Source organism: Sphaeramia orbicularis, chromosome 22, assembly GCF_902148855.1.
Source record: "Sphaeramia orbicularis chromosome 22, fSphaOr1.1, whole genome shotgun sequence".
NCBI classification, from domain to species: Eukaryota; Metazoa; Chordata; class Actinopteri; order Kurtiformes; family Apogonidae; genus Sphaeramia; species Sphaeramia orbicularis.
In genome coordinates this window covers 33,254,084-33,267,187 of record NC_043978.1, presented here as the reverse complement: position 1 = coordinate 33,267,187, position 13,104 = coordinate 33,254,084, and the positions used below count along the sequence as shown (strand labels likewise).

The 13,104-nt window shown below is 39.5% G+C and overlaps 1 protein-coding gene and 1 long non-coding RNA gene across 5 annotated transcripts; one reads left to right on the top strand and one right to left on the bottom strand.

The window, feature by feature from the left end:
- Window positions 1–741: 741 nt before the first annotated feature.
- Window positions 742–11,247, bottom strand: LOC115414038 (uncharacterized). Of its 4 annotated transcripts, none has more exons than XR_003934544.1 (6): window positions 11,138–11,244; window positions 7,344–7,488; window positions 5,843–6,082; window positions 5,055–5,682; window positions 1,981–2,883; window positions 742–1,320 (listed from the first exon to the last, which is right to left on the bottom strand). It is a non-coding gene; the product is annotated as an uncharacterized LOC115414038 (long non-coding RNA). The 4 variants fall into 4 exon arrangements; XR_003934546.1 differs by having other exon boundaries at window positions 742–2,883; window positions 5,055–5,160; window positions 5,577–5,682; XR_003934543.1 differs by having other exon boundaries at window positions 742–2,883.
- otx2b (orthodenticle homeobox 2b) lies at window positions 6,845–12,352 on the top strand. The gene is made up of 4 exons (XM_030127227.1): window positions 6,845–7,196; window positions 9,251–9,459; window positions 9,961–10,112; window positions 10,772–12,352. Exons 2-4 carry the CDS (start codon window positions 9,363–9,365, stop codon window positions 11,393–11,395), a joined length of 873 nt encoding a protein of 290 aa, XP_029983087.1. The 5' UTR covers window positions 6,845–7,196; window positions 9,251–9,362; the 3' UTR covers window positions 11,396–12,352.
- Window positions 12,353–13,104: the final 752 nt, after the last annotated feature.

Sequence of the window (13,104 nt, the reverse complement as noted above, 5' to 3'; positions counted from 1 at the left end):
TGGCGCTCCCCCCGAGCTGCTGGTCCCAAAGCTACGGCTACATCTCCAGCCCACAACACATTCCACCAGCTACTGACCAGTCCCCCCAGCAACCAGGAGAGAGGTGAAGAGAGGAGGGACCGAGGCTTAGTGGTGGTGGAGTCGGTGTAAAAGTGAACATAAAACACACCCTAGACCTTACGGGCACTATTGGGAAACTTACTTTTGAAATGGTAAAGGTTGCAGATTACTAGTTTATCTCTTAATAAAGTGGTAAGTAACATAACTACTTTAATTACTTCTAATTAATGCATATTATTCCATTTGGTTGCTTTTTATGTTTCACACTAGGGAATAAAGTTGAAAAGTGCAACATAGTTCATCATAAAGAGTTGAAACGGTTGTGTTGACCTGCATTTCCCAGAAATTTGCCAAAAGAAGGCTTTCCTGCAGGGTGAAAAGACGCAAAGCAACAAAATGAATGTTATATTCTACAAATAAGATGTAATTACCAGTATTTTCAGTATTATAGCTGTAATTATATTTACATATTGGATGTATTTTAACAGTTATTTTGTAATTTAATTATGCAATGTTGTTACATTTCCCATAAAGTTGGAATAGTTTTCAGTCACTCTTCTCTTTTTATTTCTATTTATACACACCATTAGTCCCCTTAGACCAGGTGTAATGATTCCACTCTGAGTCCCAGTTACACTTTATCGATCAATAAAAAAAAAAATCACTTTGTCACAATCATTCCATAAGAAGAGTTGAATATATTTTATTCCAACTTTATGGGCAACAGTGTGGTTTCTCCCCAACACAGTGACATCATTCAGTCATCATGTGCTCATTTGCAGTTATTGCTGTTTGATCACTTTTGCGTGCACATCTCAGATCATCCTCAGAGAGTTCAGTTCAATAAATCCATCCTGCCCTGGTTCACTGATGTTCAGTGCAGTAGAAATCGAAGTCTCCTAGTTCTCAGCATGTTAACAGACCCCACTCTCATCCACATTTCCATATCTCAGTCCTCAACAGGGATGTGAGCGTGTGCATATCACAGACTGAATCTCTCTCTGTGTCACTACAAAGCTGCTTCTGGACAGCTCAAGTAGCAGTAGGACAGGAGCCGGACGGTCCCCTCCTCCGCTCCCTCCTATTTCTCCCCCAAACCGAGCCAGGCGCTGTGTTTACTCTCCTAATTACAGGGGAGGGGCCGGCTGACAGGCGAGCCATCACAGATTCCCCACAGACCCGGGGCTGGGAACGCTACAAACACCCGCTGCTGTCTCCCAAATGTGACGGCGATGTCCAACTGTCACTGGGGAGCCTTCACTGGCAAAACCCAAGGGCCCAAAGAGAGATATTAAAGACATGAGAGGAATTGGCAGAGTTGGCACTAACAGGGGGTATGCTTGAGAAGTCAAAGTGGGGAGCTGGGGGCATCGCCAAAGTGTCATTCAAAGCAAAGTGGGGTTTGGACAGGGCACAAACATGGATTTACACACACACATACACACACACACACAAACACACAAACACACACACACTTTTCCTGCTCTTATCAAAGTAAGGCGGGAGAGTTAGCTGCAAAGCAAGATATCTAAGAAACAGAATGACTAAATTATATTAAAAAAGTCATAATTGTGCACACTGGACACCCTTAAGTGAACACACCGTGCAGTTAAGTCACTGATCGCTGTGTTATTTTAAAGAAGCACCCGGGTAATAATTACTGCTTTTGCAAACACACACTTCTCCTTTTATTGCCAGAGGGCATGATACAAAACTGGATATTTTTACAATTTGCAAAACACAATATTTTGGTTAATTAACTGTCTTAATGCAAGGTACGGAGCTCTTTATACAGCATGATGGAAAAATAATAACTTTATTAATCTATGACTGTGGCTTTGATAAAATATACACTCAGCCTAATAAACTGTACCTACTGTGTGTGTGTGTGTGAGTGTGTGAGTGTGTGCGCGTACTAACCCTCCTCCCAGGGAGGTATAATCCACTAGAGGTTGTAATGCTCCAGTGCTGTTGGGGGGTCTGAGAGAATCCCTCTGGAAGCATGGAGGCTGACCCTATCACATATTCAGGTCAAATAAACAAAACAGCATTGGGAGAAAGGTTAAAACGGGAGACTCATCTCTTCACCGACACTCCCAACGGCAGAGATCGTCCTGTTCCCTGCCGGCAACACTCACCTCACCCCCGAGAGGCAAGACAAGAAAACCATTTGATAAATCATGAATAGTCACAGTTGTGCAAGTGCTGTGACCATTTCTAAAATTTATTATGGGGATTACACACAAAATCACACAATGTAACATTTTCAAATGTGTTATGAATGCCTCCCAGAATCCAATTCAAATCCTAGGTTACCAAATAAGCCTGAACAAATCCCCCACATTGAGTTCTTCCTCCTTTGAAGACTTGAGAGGTCCGGTCTGCAGGGCAGGTTTTACCACACCATGCAGACACCTCAGCACACAGAGAAGAAGGCTGGAGAGCACAAGGTGAAGAGAGGGAGATAGAGAGAAGAGAGGATGTTTCACAGTGATGGATGTCTTTATTTCAACATGACTTTTTAATCATTTCAGAGACAGTGAAGAAGCAGATATGAAATAACCCACTACAGATAAACTACAGTAAGATGTATCATCAATTAGCTTGTGATTTGTCCCCGTGGAAGACTAGGAAACAGTCCAGATTGTGTGAAGACAAACTCTCACCACAGTTCATTCATTCAGTGTTAACCTTGAGGTAGCAGGACACACACCACCGTCCCCCATCTTATATTTGCTCTCCAGTCGGTCTCCACATTGGCTCCTCGTTGATGATCTGAAGGCAACTGTGTTTAATTGCATCTGGTTGTTTGTTGGTGAACTCCTGCACAAACACAACGCAAACAATTATGGCACTAATTAAAAGACATGTCATATTAATGGAAAGAGCAAACTTGGCAAATACACACAGCTATAGGATTACAGAAGCACCACACCTGAATTTATAGTTAGTCAGCCCCAGTCGTTCCAGAAGCATTAGTTACACATTATAATAAAGTGCCAAAAGAGACTAAACAGTGAAAGAATTAAAAATTTCAACTTTGTTCTATAACTACATTTGCCACGTTAAATCTGTGATAACATCTCATAATGACTATGATGAATTTGCCTGGTTGCATAAACTCTGACAGGGGTCTCTGCTGGTCTAATCCAGGGGGAGGACCCTGAATGTGTTGTGATGACCTCTGGGGTCATGTACATGTTACATTACACAAAGGTTTAGCTCCTTTGTGATAAAGGCACCGCGTGGGGAAAGCCCTCTGTTTAGACATCTTGCTCACTATGTAACGCACCTTTTTTTTTTTTTTTTTTTTTCCCAAAGCAGCAGCAGTGGCAACGTATCCATCAAACCTGCCAGGCTAATTAAAATACAGCTTGTGATTATCCTACTTCAGCTCATCTCCCTCTCTCTCTTTCTCTCTGTGTTATCCACACACCCACACAGCCAAACACACACACCATTCATCTACATATATTTCTATGCGCTTCGATTGTAAAATCAGGGTTTTTATCAGTTTTATATAATGCTTTGCGTACGCACAATCTGAAAAACAATGACAGAAATTTCAGTAATTTCCTAAATGTGCAAAATTTAGCTGCCAAATCAAAGGCTGGAAGTGTATGATTTTGTGAAATTAATTTTAAAATATATGTAAGGTGTCATATTTAACTTTCTTTCTCTGATATATAATAAAATGAAGAGAACATACTGTAGATTTTTTAAAAAAATGAAAAATAGGTGATGAAGTGGAAATAAGCACATTTTAATTAAATCCTACATAATAAAGAAACAGCTTTTCCTGACATTATGGCATTTGTGGAGAATTGTATTTTTTTTTTTTTTTCCAGTTCAGAATAAATTCCACCAACACATTCCTCATATTCAGCCATGCGAATATCAAACAAGGAGAGAAGGAAGCAGAGGAGTGGGAAGCTGCCCACATACTTAGATGTATATGTAAATATGCAGCTTTAATTCTTAAACATTTTTATTTTCTACACGATTTTTTTTTTTTTTTTTTTTTTTTACATTCATTAATCTATTTATCTGAGCATTATTTAAGCCTTGACTGTTTTTAGATGCTTGTTAAAAGTATGAGAAGTGTTTTTTTTCTGCCTTTTAATTATCCTGTTATGTCCAATGCTATCAAAAGGAGGGGTCAGTGACCTATAAGCACTGACATTATTTTGAGAGGATGTATGAGCCACACATTAAATGGCAGAAATCCCAGGTTGGAGCAGGCCTGCTGAAATCCTCGCCTTCAGGTTGAGAGTATCAGAGGCGCAGATAAAAGCCGTCGTCGTCAATTATCCGGGAGTCAGTGGGAGCCAGAGGCGTTTAACTCCTTCTCCCTTTAAACGTCCTTTTAAGACACAAAGTCCCTGCGGAGGGCTTGGCTTTACTATTTAATAAATTATTTAGCAATTTCAATGGTGAGATCCGTCAGATAACAGCATCAAGCGTCATGATTTCACACGCAGCCTTGGAAAATCTCGCGTTAAGGGTTTCACCACGCAGCTCATGAAATATATTCACATATATTAAAAAATAAATGTAGATTTTACTGTAAGATTATTATTATTATTATTATTATTATTATTTCTTCTGTTATCTGCAGATACAATAGGAGCCCTCTACATATATATGCCTGAGGAAGTAAAAGGAAAAGAATAGGATAGATTTGAAGGAATTAAAGGTTTATGTGGAGTTTATTTATTTAAATGATATGTGAAGTAAATTCTGCAGATTTGTGTTAAATGTGATGTTTTTATTCCATGGGTGTCTTCACAGTAAAAATATAAGCGGTCATAAATCCATCACTCTCATAAATGACACTAAAATATTCAGTAAAGTTTAGTGTTTGATTAAAACCTGTGACAATTTACATCCACTTTTATATGATAGTGGTTATTATAAATATGTGATGGTAGCGATGAATAAAATTAAATGTAAATGAAAGAATAAAATGGTGAAAAATGATCCAAGTTGGATACCTGAATGTGCAGCTCCATTTCTCCAAACAGACTCCAAACTTTCCCCTTGCATGTGAAAACAAATCCGCTGTTTTTGATCCATATCCCCGCTCCCTCTGATCGATATCTGTCAAAAAAAGAGATGTCACTGAGGTTTTTTTTTTTTTTTTTTTGGTGAAGTTGATACGTGCAGTGGATCAGTTTGTGCGTGTGGCTGCAATCCCTTGAGTGGAAACCGGCTTCCTCTGAGCAGCTGTCACCGCACCTTTGACTCCGGCCTTCCCCACGAACCACAGAGAGGCAAATGACGAGTCATAAAACCCACGGTCTGCCTGTGTTTATAAATCTAAATCAATATTCAAATCTGTTTGAAGTGAGCGGGTGTGTCCGTGCAGGAGCGCAGTGTGTGTCTGTGGCTGTGTATGTGTGTGTGTGTGTGTGTGTGTGTGTGTGTGTGTGTGTGTGTGTGTGTGTGTGTGTGTGTGTGAGAGAGAGAGTGTGTGTGTAGGTGTTCCACAAAGCCTCTTAAGATGATACATTTACCAAGCCGTGACAAAAACCCTCGGCATATTATTTTGAGATGGGCACGCAGGTTCAACATTCAAGTGACGTAGACGAGGCTTATTTGTCCTTTTGTAGCTTGTAGGTCCTGCAAGAATATGACACTTAAAAATGAACAAAAATAAAGAATAAACACAGAAAAATCACGATCTATTTTTTTTTTATATTATTATTATTATTGTTATTATTATTAAAAACTAAACTCTTGCAAATTAAATGTAATCTAATATAAAATCATGCAGGCCTACCTTTCCACCTTTGCTCCTCCTGCAGGAATCGCTTTAATAAAATAAGTGAAAGTCGCTCCGTCTTGCAGGGATCTTTTTTTTTTCTTTCTCCCCCTCCTTCTATTTAATCTGATCTCTGTTTGCAACCCCGCAGCCTGCAGTCCGGTGTATAGGCTGCTCGGTGCCTCTCGGTGGGGTTTATGCCTGCACATATCCGGGGTGCATTTCGGTGCAGGCCTGGTGGCAGCAGAATGCCTGGCTCTGTGGATGGGAGGACAGTTTTAAGGGAATAAGTCTCTCTAAATCCCCTTTTTTGCGACGCGCTGGAATGTGAGAGGTCGGTGCAGCCTCCACATGGAGAGCCCTGCTTTTAGTTCAAGCGATTCTTCTTTTTCCTCTTTTTCATTCATTCATTCTCAGTTGTGTTTTTCTTTCCATTTTGTATCTTCTTATAAAGCAGCTTGACATTATTACTATTATAATTTATTTTTATTTTATTTTATTTTTTATTTTATTTTTTTTGTCGAGAAGCATCATAGAGGTTTTTTTTTTAAGATGCTGAAACTTTTCATGTTTGTCCGATAAAAATAAGAAGTGAGCTCAACTTTGATGCTTTTTTTATTTATAAAAATGAGCGATAAATGATTTAATATGTGCGCAATGAAAGTCTAATACAGTTAGAGTTAATATATTTACATAAGTCCTCACAAGTGCATACATTTCCATCTCCATCCGTTCAGACTTATGTAAATATTATCAAGGATCAAACGAATAAAAGTAATATTTTACTGTAACTCTAACGAAAATATGATAAAAACTGACTTTCCCAAGGTTTTAAACTTCACTATGGTTTATTTATTATCAATGTAGGCTCTCTGCAGTGGGATGGGATGTTGTCAGTCGCCCTCTTGCTGCCATTGGCTGAGAACTGTGCGTCAAAAAAGTAGCTGGAGACATTTGTTTCCCCGAGAAAAAAAAAAAAAAAAGGAAAAAAAAATCCTCCCCACCAGTGTGAGAGACGGAGACGGAGACAGACCTCAGCTCAGTCCTGCGGCTCCCATTGGCTGGCAGTTTGTACAAAATCCAACTCAAACCACTTCACTCACAACACACCAACAAATCCTAAGGCGTACATGCAGCCTCCTCCATCACTCTGCCGCTGTCGCACCGCTTCGAAACCTGATGCAGGCGCTCAACATTTAACTTTTATCAGCACTGTTGTTCCTGTTGTTCCACTGAAGACGGCGGCTGCCACTGCGTTTGGTTGGTTTTGTGCGTTTTTATTCGCCAGGACGTTGCTGATTTGTGCTGAGTTTTATTATTATTTCTCCTGGTGGAAACCAAGACAAAGAACTTTCCACTCGTCAACACCGGGGTAAGTTTACCTCCTATTATTATTATTATTATTATTATTATTATTATTATTATTATTATTATTATTATTATTAGATCATGTCTAAATACTCGCAGGTATAACTCTATTCTCATAATCATACGTTCCCAATGCTGAAATAAAACATACCAGTGACAGACATGAGGCTCCACAGCAGCAGCAGCAGCATGCTACAGCAGCTTTAAGCCTAAACCCTGTTAGATTCACTCTGCTGAGTCCATCTTTTGTCCAAATTGTGGAACAGTTTCCAGTCTTGTCACCATTTCCTTGTACGCTGGGGAAATTAAATAAATAAATAAATAAAAACCCCAGTGTAAATTCACAGTTTATAGGAAACAGCCCCAAAAAAAAAAAAGAGCACTAAAGTGATTCAGGATAAATGAGGAAAATGTTTTATATTAGAACAAAAAGACAGATCTAAATCTTTCCTGGAATTATATATTATTTTTATCTATTGTTAGTTAATGTTACACATTTCACACTCTGACTGACCACAGAAAAAAAAAAAAAAAAAAAAAAACCAGCCACTTGAGTTACAGTCATAAAAATAGGCCTATTTTTCTCATGCTGTATTTTTCTTATATTTGTAGAGGAAGTCATACAATTTAAAGAACTAAAAAAAAAAAAAAAAAAGAATAATTATAGAGACATGATGCTGGAAAGAAGACACATTTCGGCCTGCTCCAAATTTCATTTCGGGGCCTTTTCTCTGCTCTGGCACTGCTCAACCTCCTGGGATGAATAGATAAACACAACACGTCAGATTTAATATATTTTAACAGTTGTTTTGAGTGTGTGCCACTAATAGACTGTAAGGAGTGAATAATTTGTTGTGATCGATTATTCTCTTATAGTCTCAACTTTTTTTTTTTTTTTTTTTTTTTTTTGCACCTCTTATTGCATGAACATTTGGGGCTATTATTACAAGACGTGTGTAAAGGTGCAGAAGAAATTAAAGAGGAATGCGCGCTTGATTTCCTCTGAACTGCACTGATACCAAAGTGCAGCTCCATTCTGATGCCACTCGGATTATCTGGTCAATTCATCAATATTAAAGAAAAAAAAAAAAACATTTATCGTAATTAATTCTCGGACAGAGTGATTATTATTGAGCGAGTGTGTGCAACTGGTAGACGGGTGTGTTTTAAGTGTGACAGATTGGGATGAGGGGGTTAAAACCGTTGGATATTGAGGGAAAAAAATGCAACTAATCAAGACGCACAGTGGGGATAACGGGTGAGGGTCACTAAAGTTGACGTGACACATTTACCGAGCATGTTCTTTTTTTTTTTTTTTTTTTTTTTTTTTTTTTTCCTTAGTTTAAAGAACAGACCAGATCACGTGTCTGTCAGGAAGGAACATGTCCTTTTTTTTTTTTTTTTTTTCTTTTTTGCTGAAATGTGTCTTCTCTGCGTCACATGAGATGTTCCTTGAGGGACCTTGAAAATAATATTTAAAAAAGGGGCATTTAGTGACACCAGGCATTTTATTTTACTCAGATCAACCTCAAGGTAGAGCATAAAAAAGTAGGTTGACAGGAGACAGGTCTGAGGATAATTATTATAATAATATGTTAATTTAAAGGAAGGATATACACATTTATACACAAAACAGCTTAACAAATGTAAAATAAATAAATAACAGGAGAGTGAGAAATGCTCCCTGATTATTATTTTAGCCCCTGTTTCAGTAAATGGGAATAGTTTCTAGTTTGATTTCATTTATATAATCAGAGATTTACATGGAGGTTTCGGGTGACTTGTTGCGATGGTCGTGGCCAGTCAGTTTATTACGTTTTCCTCCGTGTATTCGAGTGTGTAGGTTGAGGAGGGGGGTGTAAAGGGGAAGGGGAGTGGGAGGGAGGGGGGGGGGGGGGGGGGGGGGGGACAGCTGGAGATGCGTTTACTGCTTTTTGAAGAGCGCCGTGCGTTTTGGAGAGGACTTACTTCGCCACATCTTCATGTAAACAGAACAAATACTGTACCTCCTAAAGCAGGTTGTTCACGCACGGTTGTTGCTCTTGGTTTTTGGAACAGGTGCTCGCGATAACACGGACCACGCGGCGGACAGAGGACATCCAGTCTCATCTTGGGAGCTCCATCAATTTTCAAAATTTTCTCCAACTTCAGCCCTCAGACAAACATTAGCATGATGTCGTATCTAAAGCAACCACCTTACACAGTCAATGGACTCAGCTTAACCACTTCCGGAATGGACCTATTGCATCCATCAGTGGGCTATCCAGGTGGGTTTTCACTTTCTGAAAAAATAAAATAAAATAAAATAACAATGTAATAATCATCAGGATCTAAATAAGTCGACGCTAAACTGTGTATTTCATAGCAGCTCTAATTTCAGCCCATCGAAAGATTTAATAATATGTACACACAAGTAAGGATTGTGAAGATATTATTTGATTCTTATTAAAATTTGAGGACATATTAAATCTTACCCACACACTTCAGAGGAAGCATTAGGCCTACTTATGTCTCATCATTTGTAAATATACTGCACAAATATGTTTAATTTTGCTCATTCATTTACAAGAAAAAATACTGTTTGAAGTGAAATGAAAAGTCTATTTATTTGCCACTGACTCGTGCGTAATTACGCAAACAACATTAAATCACTGTCTGAACTGCTTTGCATAGGATTACTTTTATTCTATTTATTTGTTGATGCTTTTATTTTATCAGAGACACGATTAACATATTTAAGGTGATTTACATTTGTTTTGTTCTTGCAGCAACGCCGAGAAAGCAAAGGCGAGAAAGGACTACTTTTACGCGCGCTCAGCTCGACGTCTTGGAGGCGTTGTTTGCCAAAACTCGGTATCCGGATATATTCATGCGCGAAGAGGTGGCGCTGAAAATCAATCTACCTGAGTCCCGTGTACAGGTGAGACTGTTAAAACGTGAACTTACGTGTCTTTAATTGTTTTGTGTGACAAGCATCTCTGTAAATGTGGAACAAGTCTGTTTTAATGTGAAAATACACACCGCCGTCTTGTGTTCATTTAGGATCAAAATAAACCTCTGAACCCACTGATATCAAAAACTCCACACTATTCACTAAAACACGCATCTTAACGCGTGACTGACAGCAGCTCTTGAGATTATCATTTTGTCGTCCTTAAATCAAGTGGAAAACTTTTGACAGGGAGATAATACAACTTAACCAGCGACTCCTGTTAAGAGAAATAAAGTGAAAAGTGCAATTTGAGACCAGTGGCGATGTAGAAAAAAGGAAAAAAGTTATTAAATTTTTTAAACTAATTTAAGAAAAATACTTGCATCGAATTTATATGGAATTGTATCATTATAATTATTTTATTGTATTGCATCAATCTTGAAATTAAATGACTTATAGTAAAAACTAAAGGTTTCCATGTGTAAGTAACATATGGATTTATGATATGTCTTTTCTTTTGTGTTGTGTATGTTTTTTTTTTATTCTATGGAGCTAGTTTTGTGTCCTTAATAAAGCTTTTAATGAACGAATGAAAAGGTATAATTTGTGGAAAATAAAATAAAGTGAATCTAAATGTGACTCCCCAGGTTTGGTTTAAGAACCGGCGGGCGAAATGCCGCCAGCAACAGCAGCAGCAGCAGAACGGGGGCCAGAATAAGGTGCGACCTGCCAAAAAGAAAAGTTCTCCAACCAGAGAAGTGAGCTCAGAGAGCGGGGCCAGCGGCCAGTTTACGCCCCCCACCAGCACCACCACAGTCCCCGCCATCTCCACCAGCACCGCCCCAGTATCCATCTGGAGCCCCGCGTCCATCTCTCCGCTGTCAGACCCCCTGTCTACCTCTTCCTCCTGCATGCAGAGGTCCTATCCCATGACATACACCCAGGCCTCGGGCTACAGCCAGGGCTACGCCGGCTCGACGTCCTACTTCAGCGGTATGGACTGCGGCTCTTACCTCACTCCCATGCACCACCAGTTGTCAGGCCCCGGCTCGACTCTCAGTCCGATGAGCACAAACGCAGTCACAAGCCATCTGAACCAGTCCCCGGCGTCCCTGTCCACCCAGGGCTACGGGACGTCCGGCCTGGGCTTCAACTCCACAGCAGACTGCCTGGATTATAAGGACCAAGCGGCGTCGTGGAAGCTGAACTTCAATGCCGATTGCTTGGATTATAAGGATCAAACTTCCTCGTGGAAATTTCAGGTCCTGTGAACAGAGCAATCACCTGTGAAAAAAGTGCACAAACAGTGACGATCACATCAGACACATTGCTGCCATCCCTCAGTAAAACACATTAGACTGGTTAAATGTGAGCTCGGCGAGACAGGGCTCTCAGGGGCCACGGTTGTTTTTTTGTTTTGTTTTGTTTTTTCATAATGGTCTCCAGTCCTCTTAGAGGAGAGGTTTAATTTATTTTAGCACTGGCAAAGAGATTTTTTTTTTCTGTTTTATCACAGGTTGTAGCCCCTCATCCATGTCTGTCAGTGTGTGCCTCTATGCGTAAAAACACCTGTTGAGGAAAAAAAAAACCAGAATGCACTCTCAAAGAAAAGTCCAACCACAGCCACGGAATTAAAGTTTATCCAAGAACAAAACTCAAGATAATTCCTCTGGTGAGGTTTCTCGGGATGGACAGACCTCCTTTAAGCTTCTTACACAACTTTGCCGCCCTGCAGGCAGAGAGACACGGTGATGAGGATGGTGTGTGGACATGGATGCACTACTTTATTTAAGAAAAAAAAAGTGTTTATAAGGAATCAATATGTAGTTTCTAAGAGACAATCAGTGTGTGTCTTATATAAATGGTACATATGTGTTTTTTTTATCTGTGCTAGCCTTCGAAACTGTGATCTGTTGTATTGTATGCAATTTGTGAGCCCCCCTCGCATCAGACACTCTGCTGTGATTTTAATAGATTTCTAACTTTTTTGAACAACCACAGATGCTAATGGTTAAAATTCTGGCATCGTAAAGACAGACGAGACTTTCCAAGCACACGGTAGAAATAATCCAGGGTTAGCCATACTGGAAAAGACTCTCGGCTGCTGAGAGCTCCACACTTGCTCCCCTCCATTGATCTCAACACACGGTGATTGTGGATCCTTACTGGCTCCAAAGATGGTGTGACCTCACCGCTGAAAAGACATGAATAAAGGTCCTGTGAGCTTACTCTTTCATTAAGAAACAATCTCTGTGTGCGTGCTCCTGGGTGTCTGAGTGGGTTTGTTGGAGGAGGATTTATACAAAGATCCAGATTTTGGGAATACTGTTAAAAATGTGAAGAAAATACGCGCGCAATTTTGCATTAAGGAACTCTCCAAATATTTATGAACAGCCTATGACCTTATATTTTTAACATCACCATCCCTGTCTTGTTATTATTATTATTATTATTATTATTATTAAAAGAGCCATTACACATAATAAATACTCTGATTCAAGTATAAGGACAAGGTGAGATGTCCAACTAAAAAGTGAATGACTGCACTAAAAATAAATATGGGGTCAAATTTTATCCACTGGTTCTGCTCAGGTGGCGGAATTAGCGTTTCCCCCCCCCCCCCTCCTTCTTAGTTTCCGGTAGTTCAGTTCAACAAAGAGAGTGTGCGGTTTGAGAAAGCGCTGTTTAATCCCGGCCTCCAAGAGATGTTAATCCCAATATTTTACCGGCGGGGTTTCTCTGAGGCGCAGGGCAGCAGTGGTCCCATTCAAAGCCCACCGCATGGGTTTACATGCCTGATCCCCAAATGTGCGCTCTAATATTCAGCCTGTTTCATCTAACACCGATTTCATTAATTATTAAGAAAAAAATAGTATTTCTCCACATGATAAAAAAAAAAAAAAAAAAAAAAAAAAAAATCTAAACAATTACGCGTGAAAACTTTGCTACTGCTGATTAATTATTTTGGAATTACGCATAT